Source organism: Aquarana catesbeiana, linkage group LG02 (genome assembly GCF_042186555.1).
Source record: "Aquarana catesbeiana isolate 2022-GZ linkage group LG02, ASM4218655v1, whole genome shotgun sequence".
Taxonomy (NCBI): Eukaryota; Metazoa; Chordata; class Amphibia; order Anura; family Ranidae; genus Aquarana; species Aquarana catesbeiana.
In genome coordinates, this window is record NC_133325.1 from 520,776,042 (window position 1) to 520,792,251 (window position 16,210).

Sequence of the window (16,210 nt, forward strand, 5' to 3'; positions counted from 1 at the left end):
TTTGCTTGGGATGTGGGATCCCTTGAAGACTGCCTATGCTGACTATCCTATTCCTCCTCAATCTTGCTAGCTTCCAACAATATTTTTGTTTTAGGGCACCACCACCTAAGGCCCAATTTTTCTGCCCCCGTTTAACAGGGGCATGTAATTACAATTTTTGGTATAATATTTCACAGCAGGACCCGTTCCTACGCCCAACAAGAGTATCTGTGAGGGCTTACAGTGTTGTGCACCACTACCATCTCCCAAGGCCCAATTTTTCTGCCCCCTTTTAACAGGGGCATGTAATTACAATTTTTGATATATTATTTCAATGCAGGGCCCGTCCTGCGCCCAACAAGAGTAACTGTGAGGGGTTACACATAGAATGCATTAAGATAAAAAAAAACTTCTGCCTTTACAACCCCTTTAATACCACTTTAATTATATATTTAGCCTTAGACTCTCTGAGAAACATTGTGCTCGTTTTTACTTTGCACAATTGATTTAAATGTTTTAGAACAAATATTAAATAAAAAGGTTTCTCCCACAGTCCAAAAAAACATTATTATATCAATTGGCACCAACCTAAATTGTCTATACACAGGGCCATCTTTAAGGCGGGGCAAAAGGAGCAGCTGCCCCGGGCCCAATTATTGTTGTGGGGCCCAATTGTGCAGTGAATGGAGGAGCAGGGTAGTGCAGTCGATGAAGTTGTTGGTCCGGAATGGTGGATCCCAGTGATCGGTGCTGTGCCCAGCAGCAGAAAGTGAATAGGGGGCAGGGCAGTGTGGTGCTGGCTGTGTTCCTGGATCCCTCTCGTAAGATTAGTACAGAGGGCTCTGATCCGTGGTCCCTCTTACCATGCCGAGCTATCAGGGGTCCTCTCCGACACGGTCCTCTGCCATCTACTCCTCTCCTGAACCTGTGCAGGAGCCCTATCCTCTTCCTGCACCCCCCATTTGGCTGCCCTGCATCCCTCACCCCATACTGATCTACTCTACAGAACCCTGCACCCCTCACTATAGACCCTGCCCTCACTATACACCCTGCCCCCGCCCCATATAACCCTACACCCCTCATTATAGACCCTGCTCCCACCCCATATAACTCTGCACCCTTCACTATAGACCCTGCCTCTACCCCATATACCGTAACCCTGCACCCCTCACTATATACCCTGCCCCCACCGCATAGAACCCTGCACCACTCACTATATACCCTTCCCCCACCTATAGAGCACTGCACCACTCACTATACACCTCACCTTATAGAACACTGCACCCCTCACTACATACCCAGTCCCCACCCCATAGAACATTGCACCCCTCACAATACACCCTGCCCCCACCTCATAGAACACTGCACCACTCACTATACACCCCATCACCACATTTTAAAACACTGTACCCCTCATTATACACCCTGCCCCTACCCCATAGAACACTGCCACCCTCACTGTTCCTGCCCCCACCCTTCACTATTCACCCTGACCTACTGCTCTCTATACAACCCTGCTCCGCTTACTGTGTGCCCAGCCACATGCCCCCATTAGTACTGGGAGTGCTATTTAACTGTACCCCCTTGCAGACTTAGCCCCATCTCATTCTGCTCACTAGTAGTATTAAGAAGACCCACTCTCTAGAACACTGCATCCCTATCTACTTACCCTGCCCCCACCTCATACTACCTTCTCTTGGTACTTGAGAACCCAAGCTCTATAATGCTGCACACCACTGCAGTATACCTCATCCTTACCACTTACTACTTCCTCATCCTCTACAGGTATGGTGGCCCCACACTTCAAAATACTGCACTATGTAATATTTCTATATCTCTCCTTTGTTGGGATGGAGACAAATTTGCATTTGGGGGGGGGGACCCAGGAAAATGTTTGCCCAGGATCCAATCAATATTAAAGATGGCCCTGGCCTCTACATTATGTACAGTATGTGAACAATTACAATGATTATAGTCTTGAGTTGGGAAAAAACTTTTGTTTTATATATACAGTAAAAAAATTACAATAAGTAAAGTGATCTGTAAAATTTATGTGAATTATATATTACCATCTGATGTGCAATAAACCTTTTCACAGCAAGGTACAATTAATTCCAAAAACTGAAACTATGTTTCATCTCTTATTAAAACTGACCTCCAGGCACTAAAATTTTTACTTTTCTCTTGGGTAAAAACTGTAACATTCTGGCTACTTGTCAGCTACATTTTTATGTTAACATCGATGGCTTGTAATTGTAAGCTTAATAAAATTTATATTCATAAACCAAGGGAGGTAGTTTTTGGCACAGAAAAGGTGCATTTTTGCAATGGAGGGTTAATGTTGGGGCTAGTGTGAGGTGGGCTTGTTAGGGTATTACATCATAGTGCAAGCAGTTTGGCATCAAAAACTACAAGCTCTTGTTAGTTGGTGCAATTACCTAGTCTGCCACTACTGTGTAATCAGGTACTAGGACCCTTTTAGTTAGAGACCCCCAGTAGTGATTTAATGAGTGAGAATATAATGTTAGGTTGGGAGAAGCATAGTGCAGTTGGAGCAGGGGAGCCAGATACCTCACCAGCATGCAGATGTAGTCAGCTAAGTGGAGGCCCTGAACAGGGCTGGAAGAAAGAGTGAGGTAGTCCTGCACTCAGAAGAGCCTGCTGTAGTCATCTTGTCTCTTATTGTGGTGGAGGCTAGAGTGGGTTGCAAAAGGCCAGGAGAATAGTGTCTATCCCTTGGAGGACTCGGGAAAAGTGTACTATAGCCAGTAGTGTAACTGCAGTGATCCTGTCTCAGGATCTACAGGCAAGGAATTGTTAGCTGGACAGAGTAAGTAGTGAGTAGTAATGCCCCTTGGAAGGAACGAGACTGTGTAAAGGGAAGATGGCTTAAGGGTGAAGTGTTGTATGCTGCTTTTACATGTGACTGCTGCAAATCAGCCACTCTATGTGATTGACAAAGTACTGCCAAGTGACCCTGGATAATATAATCTATCTAGTATGTGATGTGACTGTAAATAACTTAAATAACATCAGTAAAGTACAACAACAATGCTTCTTTTGTGTGGACATTCCTTTCTCCAGGATATAAAGGCTAATAGCCGGGATGTAGTGGAAATGCATCTGGCAAGGAGTGGGGCACAATATGGCAGAGGTTTAAGGCTTTAAGTAGGTGGGTTGTTGTTTTAGCAAGAAGAAGCAGGGCAGGGATTTGTACCAGTTGGTGCCAAACATCAGCCAATCACAAGCCCCCTTATGCGTTGATCCCCCAATGCAGAATGTTAATGTACTATAGGTTTTAAATGTAAGAAATCATGTTCCAAGAGCTCCAGCCCTAAAACCATACTCTTGCAGGGATTCCTTTTCATTCTCAGACTAATGCTCTGTACACACGGTCGGACATTGATCGGACATTCCGACAACAAAATCCATGGATTTTTTTCCATAGGCGTGCGCACAGGTTTTGCCGGGAGTGCCTCGGCATACCCTAATCACCCTGTGTGGCGCAGATCCCCCTGTTTAAACCCGTGATATTTTACAAAAGCCCCCTAACGGGGGTCCGAAAAAAATGTAAAAGACAAATAAAAAAAGAATTGTAAAGAATAATAAAAATAAAAACTACTGACACCATCCACTGCCCTACCAACACAAATACCTGCTCTACTGACACTGTCAGTATAAATACACATGCACACACACATATGTGTTTGAGCATTGAGGTGCACACCCTAATGCAATAGGCTGCGCATACCTATGTTGGAAACTATTGTTGGTAATTAAAACCAGTGACTGCTTTAACGTTGTTTAGACCGATCCTTTAGAAATATAAAAAAGTAAGACAAAATTAAATTGAAATTTAATTATTTTCCCCTCCTATTTTGTGCTCAGGGTGCCAAGTTTTGCACGCACAGATGAACTTCTACTGTTTGGATGATCAAGCATGGAGGTGCCATTTGCCAAAGACTTCCAGTGGCGAACACTAGCACCGCTTTCCAGCCCGCGTGTGTACTGTTCTCTTGTAGAAGCTGGAGGGCAGATCTTTGCTGTGGGAGGATGTGATGAGGCAGGAAACCCAATGAACACTTTCGAACTGTTTTCTCCAGAAGCCAATCGCTGGACCAGCCTAGCGCCAATGCCATCTGCTAGAGCTGGGGTGGCATTGGTCTCATTGGGCAAGAGAATTATGGTAGTTGGAGGAGTGGGAGAAAACCAGTCACCTTTAAAAGTTGTAGAGGTCTACAATATCGATGAGGGCAAGTGGAAGAAGAAAAGCTCCCTTCGTGAGCCAGCCATGGGTATATCAATCACTGCGAGAGGTAACTGTCAGGAAGTATCTGTCTATTTTTTATGCTTTTTGTGTGTCTAATATGGGCAACTGCATGCTGCTGAAAAGCTGTATATTTCTGCAAATAAATAACAAAATGGCTATGTTTAAAAGGGAGCATAAACACCCTACAGTATATGGCTGATGTCTCATCACAACAGTTGTTCAGCTTGGAAGCTGAGTAACACATTGAATTCTCTTGCACTGCCTGGATGCCCTTTCTGTATTGTTGCTGAAATGTGAAAACTGCTCATGTTGGTAATACATGTCCTTGAAATGCCATTCAGAGCTACGTAATATCTGTGATGGGGGAGAGAATCAAAAAGTTTGACAAGATTTGTTTTTTTTTTCAAATACCAGTAACCTATAAACAGCCAAGAGATAATTTAACTGAAAGAAAACCTTTGACTTTAATGAACTATATATTTGCTACCTTTCTCAGCAGTTTTAGGTGTCTACCTAAAGAAAGAATAATAATTTTTATTTATAATCCATAGAAATATGTATTTGTTAATATTTTTGAAGATTATAAACATTTGGAGCCCACTTTTTTTTTAAGAAGGGGATTAATTGCATCTCAACCACTCTGAGGACTCCTCTATTTTGATCCCTTTTCGGCCATTCCACATTACTGTGTAGGGGCACTGGCCTTCATGGCCAGTTTCTCACTGTACAAGCGTTTGGTAGCAAACTATAATTCCTATAATTCTTGGTGATCACTAGGGGTGCACCGAATGGAAATTTTGGTGCCGAACTTGAAAATGAAGGATACACTAGGTCGAAAACCAAAACCGATACCGAAAATTACAGGTTTTTTTAATTAATAACATTTTGATATATAAAATTGTGTTATATTTGTTATTTGACATTTTAAGTATCATTAATTAAATGAATAAAAAATGCAATCCAGTAATGTAAAATAAGTACTTTAATAAAAAGTAACCCACATAAATTGAACACAGAAAATAAAATAAATACAAAATGAAATAAAGAAACTTACAGTAACAGTACATATGCTGCACAATAATTAATAATAATAAAAAAATTAAATAAATAAAATAAAAACAAAACAGGCATAATATAAAATGCCAAAGACTAAGAGCTTCTGGGGGTTATTTACAAAAGGAAAATCCACTTTGCACTACAAGTGCAAACTACAAGTGCAAAGTGCACTTGAAATTTCACTGAAAGTGCACTTGGAAGTGCAGTCGCTGTAGATCCAAGGGGGACATGCAAGGAAAGTAAAAAACTGCATTTTAGCTTGCACATGATTGGATAATAAAATCAGCAGAGTTTCCCCTCATTTCAGATCTACCCCTCAGATTTACAGCTATTGCACTTCCAAGTGCACTTTCAGTGGAATTTCAAGTGCACATTGCACTTGTAGTGCAAAGTGGATTTGCCTTTCGTAAATAACCCCCTCTATGTTTGAGTAAACGTACGGTATTTGTACTGTTTGTTGTTAAAAAATAGAAGAACCATAAAACAAGACAGAGGGCGCATGGGCTATTATACCCATCATACTACTAACTAAGCCATCAGGTCAGTTGTATGAAAGCTTGTTGTCAAAGTAAAACATCAGCTTCCAGTCCACGATACATCATCATTCCCATCACATAATGGGAGTGGGACAACTGGAAAACCCAACAACAGGCTAATGTGTTTCAAGGACTTGCCTCTTCCTTAGAGCCAGAGCTCCGAGGAGAGGCAAGTCCTCAAAACACGTTATCCTGTTGGGGTTTCCAGTTGTCCTATAGGTGATGTGATATGATGTATTGTGGACTGGAAGCTTACTTTGACGACAAGGTTGATAGAGTACACCTGTTGGTTTGTTGTATATTACTTACCATATTAACAAAGAGAGGTTTTTCTTTAGATAATGCACTAGGACGGTGCGCCCTCTGTCCTGTTTTATTTCAGACAGTGTATCCACTGACTTCCCTAGTCAAAAGAGGGCATCAAGGCGAGGCATGTCCAGCAGGGAAAAATGTAGGCAACAGTCTGGGGCCCACTTCCAAGCACCGGAGAGTGTGGAGTTGATTTACCAAAATTGGAGAGATTGAAAAATTTAGCGCATCTGAGTATATTAGCCAATGAGCTTTGAAGTTCTTCGGCTTGTTCAAAGCTTTGACAAAAAAAACTGGAAGCTGATTGGTTAACCTAACCTTCTACGCAGAGCTGAACCAGATTTTGCACTCTCCAGTTTTAGTAAATCAATCAACCTCTGTGTGTTTTCCTGTTCCGTTTCATATCCCTTTAATTGCAAAGTTACTGTGCAAAACAAACTGTTATAAAATTAAAGAACAACTAACCATAACATAATTATGGCAGAAGGCCGTTATTCTGTTTCACAGTTGTTCTGTAAACATGACATATGATATATTATTTTTTTTAATTGTTTTATTTTCAACTTAAAATGAGAACTCATTTACCTAAGTTCTCTCCCTAAGGTGTCAGTGCACTGCATGTGCGATAAAACTGTATGTATCCAGCTGCGGTTACATACATAGTCATACAGTATACCGCACTGTGTTCTGGGTATGTGCGGAGACTTCCCGGAACACAGACTAGTCTACAGTCTTGTCTCCAGCAGCGGCCCTCAGCCAATCACAGAAAGTAATTTCATTTGAAGAAATACATTGCTTGCTGTGATTGACTGAGTGGCGCTGCTGCAGGGCAGACTGTAGACTAGTCTGTGTTCTTGGAAGTCTCTATCCATAACCGGACACAGTGAAGTTTGGCCCAACAACAAACTATGTAGTTCAAAAGCTGGAGTTCTCTCTTAAATTGAAGAAGTGCAAAAAAAAAAAGTATAAGAACTACAATGAACAACCAATGGCACAGCTAGACAATTGGAACATAGTAAATGAATTGGACTGTGCTACTGATTTCTAATCTATTTCAGTAAAAGTGTCAGATTTCGCTTTAAGAACAAAGGTTGTTCAGCTTTCTCACAGGAGAGATGGTTCCTCTTCTCATCAAGAATATGACATAGTTTCTCACTCTCTGTACTGGTGCTTGGGGCAGATAAATATCTGCGTGCAATCTGTGCAAGCAAAATAAAACGTTGTTTGTTGATGCGCCAGTACTCAAGGGGATTATCGCTTCTGGCGATAGGCTGCTCAGCTAAATAAATCTCCAGCTGTTGGGTAGCTGCAGTTGTTGTGGCACTGCTATGGACCGATATGCATTCATGTAAAATTTCTTCAAACATATCAGATATCGAGGGAGTGTGTTCCTCTTCATTAGTATGCAACCGTTTCTCTGGTATACTTTCCTCTGTGCTACACCTTGAAACTCCTTCACCAGATGCTTTTATCACCTCCATTTTTGCCTGTATCATTTCCTGTGCATGCTGCTTTTTCTCCACATTAAAATAATGCTCTTTAAATCGAGGATCTAGAACTGTTGCAATGCAGTACGGAGGGTTGGACTCTGTGTCTTGAAACCGGTTGTTAACGGCCTCCAGTAGAGTGGTTTTAGCCGTTTTTACGTCATGGTCTGTTTCTACCTCTTTTCCTAGCAGAGGCTTCAGTGCAGCAATCAAGGGAATAACTTCAGCAATGGAAGCATTAGCTGAGCTTATTTCTTTTGTTAACTGTTCAAATGGAGATAGAAGAGACAAACTATTTTCAACTAACATCCACTGATGTGCGCTCAGTGTTGCCGGCAGCTCGTAATCTGCACTGTACGCAGCTAAAACACGCTTTTATTCGAAAAGACTTTGCAGCATATAGTAGGTGCTGTTCCAACGAGTGGCTACATCTTGCCGCAGTCGTTTCGGTGGCATTGCAAACTGTATCTGCAAAGCTTGTAATCTGGAATAAGTAAGCGAAGAATGCTTAAAGTGACCCACAATTTTTCTTTCTTTTGATACAATATCAGATATGGTGCGCTGACTCAGCAATCCCTCATTCACAGCCAATTGTAGCGTGTGTGCCATACACGGTATGCTTTTAAGTTCACTGTCTTCCATTGCCTTTGCCATGTTCCGCGCATTATCTCGGACGATCAAATACACTTTAGACTTCTCAATGTGCCAAGTGTCAAGCATGGTTTTTAAAGCGTCAGATATTGCTGCTGCAGTATGTGATCCACCAAACTCACGTGCGTTAAGTAGGATTTTTTGCAATTGAAATTTGGCATCTATTCACTGTGCTGTCAGGCTAAGCACTGCTCATTGGACTGACGTCTGAACTCCAAATGTCGGTAGTAAAACTGATTGCTATGATGTTGGTAGTCATGAGCTCATGAACGTGTTTTCTAATACTGCAAAACAATTCAGGTAGACAGGTATCTGCAAAGTAGCGTCTGCTTGGTAGTGTGTAACGCGGCTCAATATGTTGCATGAGCCTACAGAATGCAATGTCCTCCACAACAGAGAATGGCTGGTCGTCTAACGCAATACATTCCATAATTTTATCTGTAATGCTGCGAGCTTTGGGACTGTCACTTGTAAATCTTTTAACCTTTTCAAAGACTGTGGCCACAGATGGTGTTGAGCCTGAGGCACTTTTTAGAAGTGGTACTGTTTTTTGTATTCTGTATGCTGAACTGGATGACGTGTTTTCAGGTGGTGTATCAAACCTGTTGTCGAAAAATGCCTTGGCACTGTACCCCCTCTTGATTTCTGCTGAGCAAAGACTGCAGATTGCAAATTTGGGGTCTTTATCAGAAACTTTAAAATATTTCCACACTGCAGACATGGTCCACCTTTGCTGGTAGTGCAGAAGAATAGCATAGAATGATCTATAGTAGTGGGAGTGAAATTTGAGGGGGGCTAATATCAATTTAAAAACTAAACGCCAGGCAGCTATAAAATAAAACAAAAAAAAAAACAAAAAAAAACTAAACCTCACCAATCTTTTTCTTAACAGTGCAGCTCTCTTGCCATGCAAGGTAGTTATGTATGCACTGCAGTACATCTTGTACCAAAGAATATATTGATTGGTTACATGCTATTTGTTTGAGATATTCAGTAGTATATTGAATACTGTCATGTTTAAAAAATTCATGCGCTTGTCAGTGTAGTATAACATAATTAAATGCTATCTTTCTTTCTAAGTAAATAGCAGTTCAGACATGCATCACCTGGCCTGTTAGTTTAGTAGTAGTAGAACTAACTACATAAAACTGAATATCTCTTTCTAAATAGCATGCAAATTTTTAGTACTAGTTGGATTGTCAGTTAGTTTAAGAGAAAAGCGGCAATGCTCACCGGCGAATAGAAGTAATAGTAGCCATCCAGGAGGGATGGTGCCCACTCTCCAATGCAGCCCTGTATGCTCCCGCCTCCCAAGTCCCAGCTGCATCTCAACCACGAGAAACCACGAGGAACTTCCGTGGGGAAAGTGCTCCCAACTCCAGCGTCTCAACTGCAGGGAACGTGCTCACGAGTCCAGCATCTTAACCACGAGAAACATGGACGCCGTCCACACAGCGAGTGACGTCACCCGTCGGTGCACCCAGCGCTACTGCGCATTTGCAATTTTCGGCTCCATTATTGGCAATTTTTTCCTTTCGCCAATTTCCCGAAAACACTATTTTCGGCCGATATGTTCCAGCAGCCAAAATTTCGATGCATCCCTAGTGATTACCTTTACATATTAGACTACAGATAGTTTGTAAATGTGCTTTTTGAAATAACGTGCCATGACTAGAAAATGCCTCCCAGGACAAGGCCTGCGTAGCTTGAATCTGGGCTTACCTACATGTGTGCCCATGGTCAGTTTGTTGTGGAAGCAATGCCTAATTATATCTTGTAATTCTTATTTTTATTTTAGATTGCAGGGTTTATGCAGCAGGAGGCATGGGTTCAGATCTGCGACCACATAATTTCCTTCAGCAATTTGACATGCTAAAAGATATTTGGGTCCACCTTGCCCCGATGCCAACACCTCGGTATGGTGCTACCTCCTTCCTACGAGGAACAAAGATTTACGTACTAGGTAATTTTTTGTTTTAAGCTGCCTTTTTCACATCTGATTTTATGTATTAAAAAAATGTGTGGTATAAACATCTGTGGATCGATTTAGTCACAATGTATTGACTGCCTATCTCATGACCCCTTTTTGGAAAGTAGACAGTCCAAGGTATTTAGTAAGGCATGGTGAGTTTTTTTTTGAAGTTGTAAATTTATGTCACTTTTTGTTTTGGAAAATGAAGAAATTAAATACCATATTTATCGGCGTATAACACACACTTTTCTCCCCTTAAAATCATTGGAAAATCGTGGATGCATGTTATACGCCGATCCTCCGCCGATCCCCGCTGTCTGTGAGGGCCGGCAACATTGACGGAGCCGAGCCGAGTGTACTGTGTACTCGGCAAGGCTCGGCTATGCTCGCAGTCACGCCCAGTCCCGCCTCCTAGCCTTTACGTCCCACCATTGGACCGGTGTTGTGTTCATCATAGGAGCTGGGTCAAGGGGCAGGACAGGGAGCGAGTGGAGCCGAGTAGCCGAGTACACAGTACACTCGGCTCGGTCTATGTCGGCGGCAAGAGGAGCCAATAAATAAATAAATAAATACGGTAAATTACATTTTTTTTCCACAATTGTTTTTTTTTACATATTGTCAGCAGAGCGGTACAGCATCACCATATGACTGGTGTGGCAGTGATCAGGGACGCTGACTGGTGACAGTATGTAAAATAAATAAATAAATAAAACATTTTGTTTTTTTATTTTTTTGTACAATTTTATTTTATTTTCGTATGATTTTTTTTTTTTATGTGTGACCATCTCAAGGATTTATTCGAAACATTGGTATAGTGGAATGGTTTGATAGTGACAGGCCTGCAGAAAATTAAATGACAAAAATTAACATAGTCCTCTAAACAGGGGTGACCTGACAATATGTAAGCAAAAAAGGCAATCCTCATTACATGGGCTACAAGTGGGGAACAGTCAATTGTTACAATAAATGAGCAACAAAAGGGCAACCATTATAATACACAGGCAATTGTTGTAATACAGGGCCAGCAAATGGACAATCATTACAATATGCAGGCAGCAAATAATCAATTGTGACAACCTTTTTGTCATCACACTGAAAACAGTAAACACCCTGTGTGGCTGATGTCTCATCACAGCAGTTGTTGAGCTTGGAAGTTGAGTAGCATATTTAATTATTTTGCATTGCTTGGATGCCCGCCTGATATTGTTGCTAAATTGTGAAAACTGGTAGTTGTCCTTGACATGAGACTGCCATCCAGTACTAAGTGATATCTGTGATTGGGGTAGAGAACCAACAATATAACTAGTACATTAAATACAGGCATTGGCATACCTAGCATATTTGACACCCAAGGCTGATTATTTTTTAACAAACCCCCTCCCTCCATATTCCAAAATATTTTTAGTAATAATGATAAAAATTAAATACTAAAAAGTGGTCAGAAAAAAATTAAAAAACATGACAGTTGCCATTTTAATGAAACTCAAGGATCTAATAGAGGCATTGGATGTTATTTATTAAAGTTAGAGAGTGCAAAATCTGATACAGCTCTCAATAGAAACCAATCAGCTTCCAGTTTTTTTGCCAAAGTTTAATTGAACAAGCTAAAGTTAGAAGCTGATTGGCTACCATGCACAGCTGCACCAGATTCTGAGTGCACCAGTTTTGATAAATCTCCCCCATTGAGTTAATAGAGGGATGGTTGATAGTGACAGGCCTGCAAATGATAGTAACATGGTCCTCTAAACAGCAGTGACCTGACACTATGTAGGTAAAAAATGGCAATCTTCATTACATTACATTACAAATGGGCAATCATTAACAAGCAATGAAAAATCAATCTTTACAATACAAGAGCAACAAAAGGGGCAACATTTTAATACACAGGTAGCAAACAGGCAACTGTTGTAATCAGGGCCGACAAATGGCAATCATTACACTATGCAGGCAGCATGAGAAATGCTGCAAATAAGCTGGCAACAATCAGGAAACTATGACAATATACAGACAGCTCTATCAGCAGCACTAATTCAGTCAATACCAAGCAAAAATACTCCACTAAAAATGAAACACCTAGCAAACCTCTCCCCAAGCCTGATCAAAAGTATACCCCTAGCAAATCCACCAAATAAAAATGTGCAAGGCAGGCTTCTACAGGTCACACACCCCAAAGTCCAGCCCTGACCAGAAACCTTTAGCCAAGTTTTAAGAGCTCCACTGTAGTAATAACAATACAGCTTGGTCAAGGCTATGGGGGTTATTTACGAAAGGCAAATCCACTTTGCACTACAAGTGCAAAGTGCAGTTGAAATTGCACTGAAAATGCCTTTGGTAGTGCAGTCGCTGTAGATCCGAGGGGGACATGCAAGGAAAAAAAAAACAGCATTTTAGCTTGCACATGATTGGATGATAAAATCAGCAGAGCTTCCCTTCACTTCAGATCTACCCCTCAGATTTACAGCGACTGCACTTCCAAGTGTACTTTCAGTGCAATTTCAAGTGCACTTTGCACTTGTAGTTTGCACTTGTAGTACAAAGTGGATTTGCCTTTCGTGAATAACCCCCTATGACTTGATAGTGAAATATCTGCACTTTCTCCTCCAATCAGCAAGAACCATTTGTTAGATTTACAGAACAGTGCAGCACAGTAAAGCCTCATTGCTTTTTTCACTGTCAGTCTGATTGCTGATGTGCAGGACATTACATTAAGCTACTACAAAGACATATCATGGTAGTAATTAAAATATGTGTATGTAAGTAGTATATTGTATACGTGTATGTTTATAAATGTATGTTTAAGCACTCAGGTTTAAAGGAATATATAACTGCTTTAAATAGGGGGTCTTTCATAACTGCCTACACCAACACTGTAATTACTGAAACACAGCAGTCTGTTTCATTCTGCAAAGTCTGGGCTGTATATTGCAGTGCTAAGAGTCATGGCTGGCATTTGTCAATGACACAGCAGCTGCTTGTCAAGCTGGCATCACAGGAGAGCAGGCTGAGCAGTCCAGCCCAGACTCTCTAGTGTGCAACAAATTCAAATTTATCCTGAGAAACGCTAAGAGGTTTCCAAGATAACAGGAACATCTGTATACTTGGGAACAAATTTCAATCGATAATTTACTATTTTAAGAAACAGTTCAAAAACGATATTTAGCATTTAAAGGCTTTTACGTAAAATGGCTGTGCACTGTAATCTTTAGCATACATGATGATTACATGCAGGGGTAATATTAAGGAGTGAGATAGCATTTAATCTTATTTTGCTTATCTTTCAAATTGCTTGGATCCAGTGCCCAGATTAATTTGGAGGTACATTAAAAACATTGTAATAAATGAGGCTCGTTGTTCCCACAGCTTAGGAACATTGGTGACCACAGGGAAGTACATTAACCCTTAAAGTACCAAATACAATTAGATAAATGAAAAAAGAAACAATCTGTTTGCTTTTGACAAATTAATAATATATTCTTCTCTCTCAAGAGAGATGAAAATGTATTGCTTTTAGTATAATTACCTTTACAAAAATGCATGGTATCCTTTGACAATAGAGGGAGAGACCAAGTGCTGGTTCTCCAATAATAAACAAAATGATCTTGTACTTGTGGAATGCAGAAGAGCTGCTGATACCATATACTATATACCTCTGAATTTGCTGTCCTGGTCTTATTATTTAAACTGTGGGTCAATGTTGTAAAGGAATGCTGCGGCACACAAATGACATGAGATATATGGCATCAGGCGGTAGATTTGTTGTCTTGTACATTGTATACTAATTAAATATGTTTGACTAAGGCCTATTAAGCTGCAAGACATTAGTGTTAATAATTATAAAACAGAATTTCAGGTGATCAATTAGAGGTACGGCTGTACAATTCTGCCAAAACCTGCAGTTCTACATTCCATGAACTGGTGAGATGTTTTGATTGTGAAATAAATTTGAACCACATCCCCAAGTGTTTACCTACTGGTTTGTTTATTCTAAATCAATTTTTTTTGTTTGTCCTTAAACACACTGCTGGCATCTAAGCATAGCTTAGAGCAGCTTCAGTTTGTTAATTAGTATATATTCTTTTGCTTTCTTTAATTTGTAACCACCCGTGCCATCAATAATCTTTACAGCTACATATTTGTGACTAATGTATCATTGTATCAACACCTGGCATAACGCCATTTTTGATCACTAGAGGGAGAATTTACAAAAATAAGCTGCAAACTCATATTTTGTCTAGTTGATAGAAACCTAGACTCAGCTACATCTTTGCAATCTTTGCATGAGTTTTTTCTGTCATGCTTCAGATATATTTTCAGAAGAAAATTTCACAGTCAAAAAAAAAAAAATCTGTAGTTTTTAAATGAAGAGTGGTTTAGACATTTAAATATATAATTTGTCAATTTGCTGGGGAAAAAAATGTTAATTTGCAAAGTTAACTGTCAGTTCTGAGATCTTAATATCTCCAACATTAAATGTACACAAAGAAAAAAGAAATAAAAATGTGAGCCCTTTGTAGCCACATCTCCTCCACAGTCATGACTGTCAACAGTTGGGGCATATAAAAGTAAAGATATCAAGAGCAGAAATGAAAGGTAAGTGGAGGAGGTAATTAGGTAGGTACGTGGACTTTTGTAGCAAAAGAAAAAAAAAAGACAAATATATTAGTCTCGCTTCTGTTTCTTTTTTTGTTCTTTCCTTTCTTTCTTTCTTTCTTTCTTTCTTTCTTTCTTTCTTTTCTTTCTTTCTTTCTTCTTTCTTCTTTTCTTTTCTTTCTTTCTTTCTTTTTGTGGTTTGCCCTCTTTTGCTCTTCTTTCCTTCTTTTTATTACAGAATTATCAGTATGCTTTCTCTTTTCTTTCTTCTGAGGTGTTCATTCTTGTGCTTCTTTTTCTTACCTTTTCTTTCCCAAAAATAATAAACTACATCTTCTGACAACAGCTTCCATTCTTACAGGTGGCAGGCAATCTAAATATGCAGTACCTGCTTTTGAAGTCTTTGACATTGAAACCCGTTCCTGGACAAAGTTCCCTAATATACCAAACAAAAGAGCCTACTCAAGATATGTGCTAAATGATGGTTCCATCTACAGTTTAGGAGGACTGCGACAAGGAGGTACATACCGCAGGCCAAAATTTACCAAGACTGTGGATATATTTGATATGGAGCAAGGTAAGAAACTACTGTTTTCGCAAAGGTATATATTGCAGCATAGTGTGAAAAAATGTAGTAAGAGCAAAGAAGCGCTGCAGAACAAATTGTGTACAACCAATTCAGGCTGCCTTCCTACAGTGATCTTTATTGATATGCTAACACCTGGAGATCACTCTTACATGGCAGAAAGTGACATACAGTACTGAATGCTCAAACAGAGGCGGCTCTCTAATTAGGCGAAATAGGCGGTGGCCTCAGGCCTCGCAGTCATAGGGGCCTCGCACAGCTGTATTGTTTACCTAATCAGAGAGCGCCTCTTCCAGCAGCAGAGGTATCCGCCATCACACAGTCCTGAGTCCCCTCGTTTTGTTACAGGGAGACAACAGGCTGCGAGTGAGATGTGTGATCGGAGCTTACGTACATCTCCGGATCACAGACAGGGAGAGCCGCTCAGCATAGCCTGTTCTGACAGATCTCCCCCCTCCCCCTGCTGCCCGCACAGCCAAACAGAAGAGGAGAGAGAGCTTCTGCTCCTCCTCCTCCCGCCCTCTCCTCCTGTGTCTGCCCTGCCCACTCTCCTCGGCAGTGTTCTCTGCTCTGCCTCAGAGAAGGGGATGTGTGGGCGGGAAGATTCAAGCTGAAGAAGAAAACAGAAAAGGAAAAGGGGAGTCTGATCCATCCATCCATCCAGTCCCTCCTGCCTCCCAGTGAGTACACTGATGTAGGGGATGCTCTTCCTTCCCTTCTTCCCCCCATCCCCTTCTCTTTCTTTCCTTCCATTTTTCTTTCTTTCTTTCCTTC

At 40.7% G+C, this 16,210-nt stretch overlaps 1 protein-coding gene across 4 annotated transcripts in view; it reads left to right on the forward strand.

The window, feature by feature from the left end:
- The window catches only part of KLHDC8A (kelch domain containing 8A), a 68,955-nt gene that overhangs the window by 43,834 nt on the left and 8,911 nt on the right, over positions 1-16,210 (forward strand). For all 4 annotated transcript variants that reach the window (XM_073615813.1, XM_073615812.1, XM_073615810.1 and 1 more), the window contains 3 exons: positions 3,868-4,295; positions 10,087-10,251; positions 15,212-15,427. In XM_073615813.1, coding sequence (XP_073471914.1) covers positions 3,920-4,295; positions 10,087-10,251; positions 15,212-15,427 — 757 coding nt within the window. In that variant the 5' untranslated portion in view covers positions 3,868-3,919. The remainder of the gene's footprint in view (positions 1-3,867; positions 4,296-10,086; positions 10,252-15,211; positions 15,428-16,210) is intronic.